Source organism: Malurus melanocephalus, unplaced genomic scaffold (genome assembly GCF_030028575.1).
Source record: "Malurus melanocephalus ecotype Western Australia unplaced genomic scaffold, MMel_1.1 scaffold_264, whole genome shotgun sequence".
In the NCBI taxonomy this organism is placed as follows: Eukaryota; Metazoa; Chordata; class Aves; order Passeriformes; family Maluridae; genus Malurus; species Malurus melanocephalus.
In genome coordinates, this window is record NW_026623496.1 from 495,946 (window position 1) to 510,300 (window position 14,355).

The window sequence follows — 14,355 nt, forward strand, 5'->3', positions numbered from 1 at the left end:
ATTTTCTGTACTAATTTTAAGAGCTATGACAGAATCTAATGTTTTGCACCTTTTGTGTATTTTTACCAGTGCCCAGGCTCATGGCAAACCTCCATCCACTTCAGCTCTGCCACATTACCTGCAAAAGGGAAAAATTTCAGTGATGCARTGCTTCTCTTAAAACCACAGTGATAGAAGTCATGTACCTGGTAGAATACTTGCAAGCATGTACACTGTAATATGTACTATGCTTTTCAAAATTTATTTATTTTTCCAGGAAAAAAAAAAAGCCCACCAAACACTTCAGAATTTGTAGTTTTTGAAAGGTTTTCTTTATATTTAAATAACCCATGACAACAGCTCTGGTTTATATTTCTATATTTMTACTACTTTGATTAAATGTTCAAGTTTCCTTTCACACCTGTTAATAAGAAGAGGGAAGATACAAGGAGCCTTTTTATGCTACCACGTTYATGTGGACTTGCACCTCACTGTGAAAAATTCAGTTTAAGTATTGGGATATCCTGCAGAATAAAACGGGTCCTATTTTWAAAAAAATATCAAGTTACCTGTCTTGATTGAAGATATTCTCTAATGATACATATATTTTGATATATGCACAMATTTTTTTCTGGGAAATTTAATCAGAGATTTTATTATTGAGAAAAATTACCTTTGTGTATTTTTTTTAATGAAATGATATTAATTTAGTTTCTTAAGTAATGTTTATATTATTTTCAATTTTTTTTTTTTTACACACAGTTGAGAATCTGCTATGTCTGCTAGGATTTTGAATTGCAGTCTCTAATTCAGGATTTGTCTAGAAGGACTTGTGAGCCAGTTGCATTGAAAGAGTGGGATTTTCAATATTTTTGCCTTATGASTGCAAGGTGAGGGTGATTGCATTTAAGGATTAGAACAAGAAATTGTTTCCCGTCCTTTTCCTGTTAAGACATGCAGCATATTTCTCTTTTCTTTGATCACCATTTCTCTASTGCAATTTGCATTTTTCAGCAAACCCTCTTTCTGCAATAACTGTCCTGAGTTTCACTAGAAACAAGGAAATGCTTGACATTTTATAGAATGTAAAATTGTAACMATCTAATTTCAAATGATTAGGATATGCAAAAAACTTAGCTGTAACAGAAAGTAACTTGTATTTCCTGTAATCCTGAGAGCAGTATTTTGCTGGAATTTATTTTCTACAAGCTTTACAAAACTGGAAGAGTTGATCTTCTAACAGAGATAACAAAGCAGCAACCTTAAAATCAGAGTATATTTTATTGTTGGAGAGAGCTGGCATTTGGTCACTGACTCATCTTTTTAGCTTTTAACTYGGATTCTTTGCATCTTTGTTTATATCTTTATGGTTAGATTATTAGATTTATAGATTTACGGTGATGTTTTACAAGCATATCAGTCTGAAACCATATTTTTTACTCGTGAAAGAATTGAAAGCAATCTTTGAAATGTGTTTACAGCTCACCCAATTATCTTAAGAGCATGTGCTTTTAAAAAATTGCTTCCTCTCTACAAAACAACCTACTAGAAACCTTAGCCTGAAGATGAAAATGGTTCCGACGGTGGGGTTTTTTTTTAAACTTCAATAGATTTATTTTAAAATCTGAGAGATCTTGTTTTCTTTTAAGGTCTGATGATTTACTAGAGCAGTTAACAGGTTTAGTTACGTACAGACACAGGCTGAGATTTATGAACATTTCCCATGTATTGAAAAGACAGCCGATGCTGGACTGCAAAGTTCAAGGCATTACCCATTTTTCAGCACAGCCTAGGTTCCTGCCTAAATTTACCACCTTCGGCTCCTCAGGACATGTTATCGTGCCCACGATACGTCTTTTCTTGTAAATGTGTTTCTGGTTCAGCTTCCTTGCTCCCGAGACTTTTCTATTTTGGTTCCCAGTGTCATGTGATCCCCCTAGCCAGTGAGAGCCCTGCAGAGGGAATGGCAACAGCCTGCTGGGAGCAATGTAAGTCAGAAAAAAACTTTTGGTTTTGCAGTTTCTGTCCCTCACACTCAATTTTAAATGCTGTTTTTACCATGATCCTTTGCTGGGCACAACCAACTGTATCTATTGAAATGCTTGGAAGCTGGGTGTTTTGGTTTGGATTTATTTTCTASTCTTTCAAACATTACTTTTCTTACTATGTTACCTTTTTCCTGTGTCCTGCAGTGTCACTGAGAAGCCTAAAAAAGCAACAAAAAACAAGCCAAAGGCATTGCAAAAGTTGCCTCAAGTATGTTTTACGGTGATTATTTCAGGTCTAGTAGGACTTTGTGTAATGTGTGCTATCGGTGGTGCCATAAATCCTGTGCTACAGTTGAGAGCGACCGGTGTGACCCCCCTGTCCCGTTCCTGAGCCCCTTCATGTGGGTAGGAGGGCAATAATAAATAAAATGATCTGAAATCACATGGTGGTGTCTTTACCCATTGACTGAGACATAATGGGGAAAGGAGTTATTTGAATTAAAAGGCAGTTGTGCACCCAAGGCAGTGCATAGTTTTCTGGTATGAATGAAGCGAAATACTGTATTTTGGTATCAGCTGATGYGGAGCACTACTTACAGCATATGATATTGAAACCATGTATTTAGTGAGATTTATCACAAGGGGTGYTTCCTGATGCAAAGTAAGATTCTTATCTTTCTATTTTTTGACACAGACTCTGAACTCTTGGTTGGTAAAATTGGTTGGTAAAACTCTAAGCTGGTAAAATTTACCTGGTAATTACTGAGTAATGGTTTTGTCTAACTAGTTTTCTTTTTTTTCCTTTGATTTTTGGAAAATCATATTTAACAAAAAATTTTCCCTCATAGCTGTATATATGTATGTTTTACTTATTTCCTGTTTGGGGGGTTTTGGCTTTTCTTTGATTGAATTTTTTTTGATTTTTAAAAAAAAAATTTCTTTCTTCCAAATGACATGTTCTTGCTCTGGAGTATACTTTTAAGTTTTGGAGTTAGCGTTAAGTATTGCTGAGCTTATTTTAACTTTGTCCCTAAGTGATATGCCTTGATATCATATATAAGTTTGAAAACAAGTACTTGGAAAAAAGCATAATGAAATAAGCTGGAATCTATTTCSCTTCATGGCTGATTGCCTGAACCTCAGATGACATCACTTGGAGGTGCAGAGGCCATTACTGCATATTTCTTTATTTTTTGTGTTTTTGACCTRTACCCTAATGAGCAGGTATTAAATGAAGGTGTGTTGGAGGTCTTTCTTCTCTTTCCCCTTCCCCAAATTAATTTTGAACAGAGAAATTTCRCTTAATGGTTACACTGAAGTAGAAAGAGCATGTTAGGCTTCCTGTTCAGTTCTTCTCATCATCATAGACACCGGGAAAAAAGGTTCCAAATTATGTGTTGGTTGAATTGTTGCAATGTCAAAAGTGCAGCAACACCTATGTGTAAATATCTGACTCAGAAACTGAAAACAATTGGAAAAAGCTATATCCGTTATGCAAACTAGATGAAATTTAGAAGCCATTCTTACAGAACTTTTATCTAAAGGTTTGTTTTGCTTTGCTGGCTTTGTTGATAAAACATGAAGCATGTGCAGGACTGAAGATCGTTYATACTGATTTAAAGAGAAAAATTTGTTCCTTAGGTTATAAACGAAGTTCTAACCCATTGTTGCCTATTTGCCTTTKCTTCATGAGTTTGCATGGTACCAATGTACAAATAGTGGGAATTTTGAGATTGCAGCTCAGAGCTGGATTCCCTGTTGCTTCCTACAACATAATGCTCATACTTATGAACACAACTCTCCAGCCTAAGAATTGTGCCAATCTTGAGGTAACTGGAGAAATTGCAATAAYTAGAATATTATGAGTTAAATTAGAAGACCTGTGTTATCACTTTTTCTTTTCCCCCTGCTGGTTTATTTACTTTCATCATGCTCAACTGTCACCATTTTTTCTGAAAAGGAACATACTAAAATATAAAAGGGGGTTGGTGGAATTGGCTATGAGGACAGTCAAAGAGTGGCACATGTTTCCCAGGGAGGATGTGGAGTCTCCATGATGGAGATGTTCAGAACKCAACCGGACCCAGCCCTGAACCCAAGTAAACTAAACTGCTTTGGTGACCCTGCTTGTGCARGGGGCTGTGCTACATAACAGGGACCTGGAGGTCCTTCTGAGCCACAGGGATCCCATCAGTCTTTGAATTCCCCTCCACCATTTGGAGCCATAACAGCACTGCTACTYTGGGGAGAGATCGGAAGTCATATGTAGACTTTAATCTTAGACYGTCACTCTCATATTTTAGACCTTGTCATTTTGCTGCCCCAGTTCAGCCATTAATCATTTTGTTTGGAGTGATGGCCATGTTTRTGTCACTGGCATTGCCCAATACACCCTGACATGCCTGAAATGTCACTGTCCAGCAAGGGATGGCACACTGCAAGCAGCTACTCCAGGTTACTTCTGGCAGCAGACTACAATCCCACATCTTTTGTCTGCTGTCTCCCCAGGCACCACAGTGTGGCAGAATGGTAGGAGGAGACACTGATGAAGAGAATGAGAAAACTAAGGGTAAAATTATTGGGAGTACTGAGGGAAAGGTGCAAGCAGAAAGTAAAGGGACAGAGCCAGGATGGACTGAGTCCTTACACTGAGTCCTTGAATCTTGCTGTGGAGTCTCCAGAAACTGAGGGGGGAAGCGGGAGATTTCACAGGCTGTGGCAAGGTTTGTGGAAAGAGTGGGGGGTGAAACAGATCTCATGGGAGCCCTTGGAGGCTAATGAAAATCATGAAGCCCCAGCCCCATACATTGCATGCAGAGCTGTACTTAGAGGCCTGATGAAGAATGGTGCAAGGGGACATGAGATCATTGGGTAAGAAATGAATGCACAAAAGTAAAGAACAGACAAAACAAAAGTTTCATTTTTTTATATATAAAAAGCAACATTAAATGAACAGGAAATGTGTAGAGGGCTCAATACCTTTCACATTTACATATGGATACAATTTTAAATAAAAATGGCAAAAACTAATAGCTTGACTTACATTTCAGAAAGATTGTTTTAAATCTCTTTCTGCCATAATGCTGTAGGTGATGATTTTACTTAAAGACTATTTATCTTGATGAGATTTGGAACACTTGTGCTGRAAGCAATTGCCAACATAAATCCAAACAGGTGTGACTGTGAATAAATTCAGACTGGAGCTGGAAAATAGATGGGCTCAGCCTTCTAGCAGAGGGGGAGGCTAGGACATGTCCCTGTTTACAGCAGRCACGGGGAGTTGGCTACAGGAGGTGAAGGTTTGGTACCAAGGATTACACTCAGTGACTCTGATGTCTGTTTCCATTTCTAGCTAAATAGTGTAATGGGAATTTAGACACAGATTTTTTTTTTCCCCTGAAGACACATTTAAAAAATATGACCATTTAGTCTTTTTTTAACCTATTATTCTCTTTTATTTTTCTTCTAATTTGGAGACTAGTGCTATAGATGAATATGAAATAAATTTGTGCAATGCTGTCTTGCAGATGGATGTGACCAAGGGTGAAATACTGCTCTTTATTAATTTTAGAAAAAAAAGCCCCACATTCCAAGGAACTAGTAACAGCTCAGTCTGGCAGCATTCAATTGATACTTGCAAACTAGTTGGAGAAGATAAAACTGGAGGAAAAGATTTTTTAAAAAATACTTGGTATTGAATAATTTGCTAGATCTACAAGATACATTTTTGTGGGGGCTAACATTTGTGTATTTTCAGAGTTCTTTGGTTCTAAAAAGCCCTTTTCTATATTGGATGCTAGAAATAATTTTATTTATAATTTCATTGACCTATCATTTGGGTTGTCTCTATTTGTTTTTTTCTTTTTTAATAATTTCTGTTGTTACAATTGCTTACTGCAGAAAAAGAATAGGATCTTGTTATTTAAGTGTGTTCTAAAATGTAAATTGTAAAACTTGGTTAATTTTTTAAAGTGGAAATATTATTTGGTTTTGAAAAGATCTTTTTTGGTACTAAAAATACTATTTGTCCTATGTTTTATTATTTAAAAAGGTTAAATAGTTAAAGGAGAATAGTTAGAGGAGAATAATCTGCAATTAAACAAGACTGGAATTATGTGTTTCTGTTTCAGTTATTTTGTTTTTGAAAGAGTCTAATTACAATGCTGTATAGAGATACTAATTCTGTATCTGTTCCATTTTGAATAGTTTTCATTGACAATTTTTATGGCTTTCAATRGCACAGCAATTACAGGTTGGATCTGCCAAGATGCCTTGCGGATTATCATAACTGTCGATTCAATCTTTGTATCATCTGTGGCAGCTAAACATAAACACCATAAAGCCMAAATTTGTCAGATATGAATTTTGGCAGTTTTGTTGAATCATTTGGTTTGAAATCCAAACCAACAGAAAGCTACATCTTCTTTGTATTTTGTTCTTTGAAACATGTTGGGTAACTTCAGTGTAACTCACTATAGTTTTGCCTTCTAYGTTCTTCAAGTAGAGATAAACTGGCTGTGTCTTCACAAATAAGGTCATTGAGATTCTGTTTTGCAGTTAAACAGTAGGAAGAATTTCACTGCTCATTTTATTGGCTTCATCAGTTTTGAGGTAATGGCCTTGAATGGTGTATGTGGGCTCACATTGCTATATGGCTGTAAATCAACAATTTATTCATTCCAAAATACCATTAATCTCTGACTGTGCTGAGGCTAGTAGGCAAATACATCTGCAACTGTTGTGTTCCCACTATCCTGAGAAATCATTCAATTTCTGCCGGTATTGTCTTCCTCTGGCTTGTCTGTAGGGCGTTTTTTGTACAGGCATTGATACCTTGCTTGGACACATTYGGATGTAAAAGCAACCCTGAACTCTTTATTTCATGCACTCATTAGGAAGACGACGTATTTCACAGGAGAAAGAAGTGCTAATATTTTTGTGCCAGCCAGTTTGATTGTTCTGCTTTGTCAATCTGAACTTTCTGTAATTTAAACTGTTCATATTTCTTGTGGATTTGTTTCTTGTTGTATGTGTTGYTGTATCCAGCTGTTTTGCACCAAACAGGGCAAAATGGTGTTTCCAATGGTGTTTCTGTGTGTGCTGGTGTAACAGTGCCATGACCAYTGGTAGGGAGCACAATCCTTGTTGTAACTTCTCCTCAGGCTGAGCAAGACAACTGTGTCAGGTTAATTTTCTGTACAGTCACCTTAACTCTGCTCCTTAGGCTCTAAAGGTGCTGGTTAACAAGCCTTTACATTCTAAGAGCACACTTTTTCAAAGATGATGGCTAAGAAGCACACATATTTTGTACCATACAGTTCAGAAAGTTCTCAACTCCCACAGCAAACTTCTGAAAGTTTCTGGCTAACAAGCCATGACACATAAGCAAAGGTGCTGGTTAGCAAGTCACAACACCACTACTCAAAGGTGTGGACTAATGAGCCACAACACCTTTCCGAAAGCTTCTTGCTCCCACTGCAAACTTCAGTACAGAGTAGAATATAACAGCCATGCTTTGCCCAGGCAAAGTAGCGGAGGAGAGAGACAAAGACAGAAAAGGGAGAGAACAAAGAATATTTTCAGTCCTTAGCTCCTGCATTGATTCCTGCCATGGATAGTCTGCAGCTGGGGTAAACAAGGAGAGCGAAAGAGAGAGAAAAAAGAGTGAGAAAAAAGAGTGAGGGGCCCTGCACCCCTTCCGTTTGTGGTTAAACTGGTGCACACCCCATAGTGTAAAAGAGATTTTTTTGCACTGTTTTATTTGCRTATGCACAGCCAGCCCCTTGAGCCCTCCTCCAGGAAGTGACTCGAGAGGACGGACACCAGTGTCAAGGTGATCAGGAAGCTGGCTCAGCAGAGGGCTCTGCCGGATCCTCTCCTCTGATCACATCTTTCCTGTCCCAAYAGTGTCGTGTTTGAGACAAAACACGCTAATARAGCCTGGTCCTCCACTCCCAGACACACAAGAGCTTGCTCATACATATGCATGCACAGACTTTAAAGCAGGAGGGCTTCAAAGGCACTGCCTGAATGAAATTTTGTCATTACATGCAYCATGGAAGTTCATAATTATTTCCTTAACACCTCATTTTTGGTTGGGTAKTCTTTCTCTTAATAAAGTGTTTGCTGTTGCTTCCTGGCAAAGTTTTGTATGCAAAATGCCCTTTTCAAACAGTGGGAAAGTAAATTTAGAGAAAAAGGGACACAACAGAAGATTACTTTAATAATTCTTTTTGGACTTTTGACAAACAATTGTCTTTAATATTAGTTTCTTTTCTCTTAAAATCTAGTGACATAAAGGATGTACTTGTAGAAATAGCTTAAAAATAAACCAGAGAAAAGTAGAGAAGTATAGACTCAAGAATCTTAATGAACTATATGTCAAATCAATTATGATTTTTTTTCTTTTTTTTAAAAAGAACTAGTCACAAGCAACTAACCTTTTTTCCCTTGGGGATTAAACTGAGGCAAGTAAGACAAACTGTTCAGCAAATTTGATCCTTGGTAACTTTAAGGATTGAAAACTAGACAAAACATTGTACAACTCATTATGTTCAAGGTAAAATTTTTGTTCCTGGGAAATATATGTTTTTAATTGAAGTCATATGAGCTGCTTTGGTGTTATCAACCCTTCCACCCCGCCTGTTGCCTCTGTAAAACAGTTCTRGTAAATACTTGGTCAGTTTAGATCCTCCCACTTGGCTATTTCGATTGGCATAGGACCATGCCTATTTGTRCTGCTTTCATGGCATGGCCTTCCTGGTGGGTTTCCAGATATTGGCTTCCATCCATGTGAATGTGTGGCAAAGCTGTGATGAGACAGTGAGGTCTGGTGTCCTGGCTGACATTCAGTGCCAGGCATATGGTTTGTCACTTGGCTTGCCCAAAGAGCCAGCCTTGTGTCCCCGTGAGGAGTCAGTCTGTGTTTGGTACACTTTTGGAACAGTTTTCAGTTTAGTTTACCCCAAATGGAATTTGTTTTTTGCACATTCCAGCTGCTCTGTAATCCAAGCCAATGAAAGGAATCACTTTAAAACCTCACTGCTGCTGTGAACACCAGTAGCATAGACACAGTTTATTTTTGTTAAYGAATTTCCTTCCCTRTTCTAGCTAACTATCATGTCACTARTTGGTCTCAGCACTGGCTCTCCTCTAAGACAAATAACATCTTATTTAAGACTGTACCTTCAGSCTTTAAAGCTTCCTRTATTCTTATAGAAACATTATCAAAAGCAAAACCAGATATTTTGGATATAAAGTCTTTCCCTTAAGAAAACACTYTCAAACTAAATCTGGGTCTAGTGATTGAAGTCTAGTGCATGTTACTCCAAGGCTTCTTGTACAGAGAGGAGCAGAAACATTTTGCATTTAAGCACAACTTATTTCTGCATAGATAATAATACATTGTGACTTGCTTCTGCATAGAGAGAGCTCATGATGCACCTGATTTATGCTGGTAAGTTTTTGCTTTAGACTCATTTGTTGAATCCAGCCTAAGTTGGAAGGCTAACCCAGCACTGAGCTGTCATAGCAACCAGATTGTGTAATTTGTTCACTGTGCTTATCCACATTTATCTTAAAGCCCAGTTAGGCTGTTTTTCATCTCATGGACAGACTGATCTAGAGCTTCACTGTTCTGTCAGCTGAGAAGCTTGTAATTTCCATAGTAAATTTATTTGCAGTGCAAGCTTTCTTTTTTTTTTTTTTTGTGAGAAATACCTTTTTAAGTATTGATGTTTATGCCTAACATATTTATAGGGAGTAATCAGCTTTCCTATGATCTTTGGTGTTTTTTAGTCTAAATAAGTTGAATATTTACTCATCATTTGTTCAATATACTCTTTAACCTTCAGCTCTTTATTATATTCCAGCTGCCATTTCATCCTATCCTTTATATTGTGAAATCCTTTTCCAACTCAGTGCAGTTGGCCTCACTCGTACTACCCTAACATGAAAAAAACCCTTGCGAGTTATTTGTCAAACTAACAATTTGGCTTGGCTTATTACATTTTTACATTCAGTCTGCCAGAGTTTTATTTTGTCTTTTATTGTCATCATTAAGACAGCAGCTTCAGGGTTTTTTTTTTGAAGGGCTGCTCCAGATAATGTCTTACACTGATAGTTAGCTGTTTTGGTTTTCCTCATGTTTGCTCTGCATCACTCAATATATTCTCTGTACTACCTACAAATATTTTTGCTTTTCCGTTTGTCTGCTTGGAAATTGTTTTACTGCAACTCCTTAATTTCCTATTTTTCCAATCAAGCAGAATTCTAGGGGATTTGTTGGCTTCTCTTTCTCCTGCATAAATGCTTAATTTAAAGGCTTTATGACTGCTATTAAAAATTGGCTCTTTGGTAGCAATATTCCAAATTATGAGGCCCTGTCAAATTAGTATTTGCTTGTCTTGTGAGTTTTGTGTTTATCTGCTCTCTGAAGCAGTTAATAGTGTCTAAAGGCTTTGTTTTGCAATCATGGACAACTTTGATATTTGCTTGATTGTATGGAACCATTTTCTGTCTACTGACATAGTTTGTCTCACCTCTGGCAAATATATATTATATATCACCAGTCACCAGCTATAGCATRGTTGAAGAAATCAGGAATAGCAAGAGTGTATTGGGTGTTCCCTTCCATGTTCTGCTTAGGGCAGATATGTCCGAATTTTCCAGCTTTTTAAGAGTACCATCAGTGAGTCTTTCTTCTCCATCCCCACCAATARGTGCCATGCAGCTGAATATCTTCTATTAGTAAGGATGTTTTCTGACAGCTACATTTTGTTTCCTACAATTCATTCTAAATGTTATCTTAAGTCGTGCTGTATTGTGCATCTCCTGCGCTATTTTCTTTTTAGTATGTTATATTCTGGAATTTGCCAGCTAAATAGTTTATCAATATGCCTAACTTTATCAATTGCTGGCAAGTTACTAGACTAGCTTAAATGTTTCATATCCTGGTACCTTCTAATCTGACAATATCTTTCTCATTGATGTGGTGACCAAGTGACTGAATTTGGTATGTTGGTRTGGGGATTCTGCACATTTGAAGAAAGTGTAGTGTCAATAAAGTTACCACCTTCTTGCACTTGCAAGAGGAAGCTGGAAAAGCCTCAACAGAGGTAGGAAGTTTGGCGTGGCAGTGCTGCTTAGATTTCTCACATCACTGTGTCTTGCAACATCATGTTGTTCTCCTCTTGTCTCTGCTGTTGGTGTCTGGGTGCTGTGAGGCTTTGTGAGACAGACCTTGGGAAACATCTCTTTGCTGCAGAGTTTGCCTTACACATAATTCCCACAGGAGCACAGTCCTGTTTTCAGAGCTTGAGTGACTGCAAAGGTCTGCTTTGACCGTCCTTGCTGACTTGTTTTGTAGCACAGCCTACAGGAGCTATCCAAATATTTTTGAAATATAGCTGGTTGTGCAAAGCAACTCTGCTTCTGCAACTCTCTCTACTTGAGACCAGTCTGATATCAGCACGGCATAGGATCCCRATGGGTAATTATCTGTGCTGGTAAAAAGTGCTGTTTATTTCTGGTCTTTGTGTGTGTATTCCCCGGAGGTGGTTTGTCAGTCATAAACAGAGGCAAATGTGGCTCTTCTTGCTATCATGTTTCTCCCTACTGAGCTCTATTACAWGAGGATTTTCAAACTCTATGGGCACAGAGTAGCATTGACAGCTCCCGTTTGGCTGACTGCTAGTACTGAAAATCTTAGTGAGTCACTTCTCAGGACAGAGGACTATGTCTAGCAAATGGCTTGTTTCACACACTGTCCCCCTCCCCCCCATACATGCTTTTATATTTAGCTGTAATGGAAATTCTGTTGTTTTCCTGAAGGAAGGTTATAAAACATTCCATGTTGTATTTCTTGATTAAAAGCAGTATTTTTATATTTATTATTCCAAGTACTGTATTTTTCTGCACATCTGGTTCCTAATGTTATTATTCTTGCATTTATGACCCTGAGAAAAATACAGAAAAAACCTGTGAATTGCAATAGTGAATGTTTTGCAGTCGATTTTTCTCCATAATTTTCTTCATTGTTGCATTTTTTTTTTTAATCGAGTAAACAGTTTTCTTTCATTTTATTATATGGCAATTTGTTTTGTTTCATACTTTTACCAAATTGTTGGACTGTTATATAACATACCTTACAGTAGGCAAAATATACACAATGCTATTTTTATCAGCCAAAAATGTTGAATTAAGATTTATTAGATTAATTTACGAAGAATCACTGTATGCGTATATATACAGTGTACTTATATAATACTATTGGCTGATATTATTATATTAGTCTGTGATTCTAAATCAAAACCTTGATTTTCTGAACCAGAACAGACTTACTGAATGCTGCTATGTTTTCTTTGCATTGCTGTTAATTGAGAATACTGATTTCATTTTGAGAACTATCTCATATAAATATTAGGATTTCTTTTGTTTCCTAAATATTTTAGAAAACAGCCTTCCCTGCCTGAACTGCTGCATTATTTTGTGTCCCTTTGTTTCAGTTATTATTATTTAGATTARTTATTAATTTTACAGAATTCCTGAAATACTGCCTTTATGTCTGTTTTCACTCTATGAATATATTCTCTGCATGTGTTTAAGCTTGCCATTGAGAAGCTAAAATTTTATTATCCYAAACTATTACTAAATTTATAATTTTTCACTTGTTCATCTTTTAAACCAAAAGTGAAAGACATTTTAATTTTCCTTTTTATTTTTTYGAACTGTGATATTTTTTTGAATTATAGCATTTTCCAGGAGCCAGTAAAGTATGCTTAAATGATTTACAATACCAGTCATATTCTCTAGACGAGGGTTTGGTCTCAACTGATTTTAATCCTTGTTGTTTTCATACCTGTGAAACTACTACCTTGAATGAATAGTTCAAATAGAAATGAGAAAGGGAGTGTGTATGTGTCTCATATGTACATATATGATTCGGTATTGATGCATTTACAGCTTTTGCTGTCTAATTGTTGCATCTCTGTGTCTGTAAACTTTAAGAAAAAAATATTATCTCTTCTTTTGTTAAATGGTATGTAATTTTCCCAAGTTGGATCCAGSAATTTTTGATTTGCAAATTAATTATGAACGTTTTTTAGGGTATCCAAAGATTCTTTAACATTGAAAATTCAGAAGAAAGTGCCCTATGACAAGGGTGGCTCACACTCTGTATTTAGTCTTTGTCTAGTCTTCTGTTGAACTCTTTYATTATTTTTTGAAGATTTTTGTTCTTTGATGTGTTACTTTTCTTTCCTTGATTGTAAATTCCTGTCTTTCAAGATATATCACTAAYTGTATTTGTAGTGTGCTTCATATATATAATAGCATACTTGATATTAAGAACATAAGTGCTTTTCTGGATCCATGCCCTAGTTTCTGCTGATTTCCTTTTTTTTATTACCACTTTTGTCTTGTGTTTCACTTTCTTATCACTCATTCTTCTTTTTATATTATTTTCTTACTTTGTCTACACATCCCTCATTTCTCATGCAATTTTCTTTCTTGACTTCTCTTTTCCCCAGTCCTCCTTTTTTCAGTCTTTTACATCTCTACTCACAGTTTATTACTGTAAAGAATGATTTACATTATCAAGGTTACTTATTTCTTGACACTGTGTTCATTTATAGTGTCATATTGGTATTAAAACAGCCTACCTTGAGAAAGTATCTGTTCTACTGAACATATATGTACCACTGGAATCATTAGGAATGCAATTAYTAACACCCTTTCCCTCCCCTTGTTTTTGTTTCTCGTAAAACTTCTGGATTATGGTATTGGAATTAAGGAACCTGTGGAAACTGTGGTAACATTTTTGGTGCCTGTTCCCTTTACCTTCATGGAACTGCTGATAGTGCTGTTCTGGAAAAAGCAGTCAGAGGGGATGTGAAGAAATCCTATGAATGAAATGAAGAGCTAATACAAAATGCTTTCACTGTTCTGCATTGTCTGAGTTCATAGATGCTTGCAAAATAATTGACATGCCTGAACTTTAAACCATGGGCCTTACCCTGTCTGCCAAATGAGAACATYGACATTACTTCCTACTTGATGAAACTTTGCTTCTATTCCTTCCATCTTTTCTATTCCTTCCTTCCTCTCAGCCTCATAACAGAGCCATTCTGTTCATACTAAAATGACTGTTAAATTGAAATAGCAAAATAACTCACCTCTAAGTTGCCTTCCAACTTTGAAGGGCATTAGCCTGTTCTGGGTGTACATGATTGATGGTTTCAGCAATTTTCTTCACAATTGCTTGGCAACCAGAACAGGAAAGTTGATTTTCCATTCTGTTGATGGGATGTCTTTGAATGAACCACATTGTTGTCTTAGTTGATCCAGATGTGTAATTTTATGAGGTAAAGAAATSTCCCTGTCTGGGTTG

General features: G+C 36.7%; 1 protein-coding gene across 1 annotated transcript in view; it reads left to right on the forward strand.

Annotated features, from left to right (window-relative positions):
* The first annotated feature begins 1,924 nt into the window (after nt 1–1,924).
* Nucleotides 1,925–14,355, forward strand: part of ESR1 (estrogen receptor 1) — a 156,758-nt gene continuing 144,327 nt past the window's right edge. Inside the window, 1 exon segment of the mRNA XM_057375922.1 lies at nt 1,925–1,967. Within this exon segment, the coding sequence (XP_057231905.1) occupies nt 1,943–1,967 (25 nt within the window). The 5' untranslated portion in view covers nt 1,925–1,942.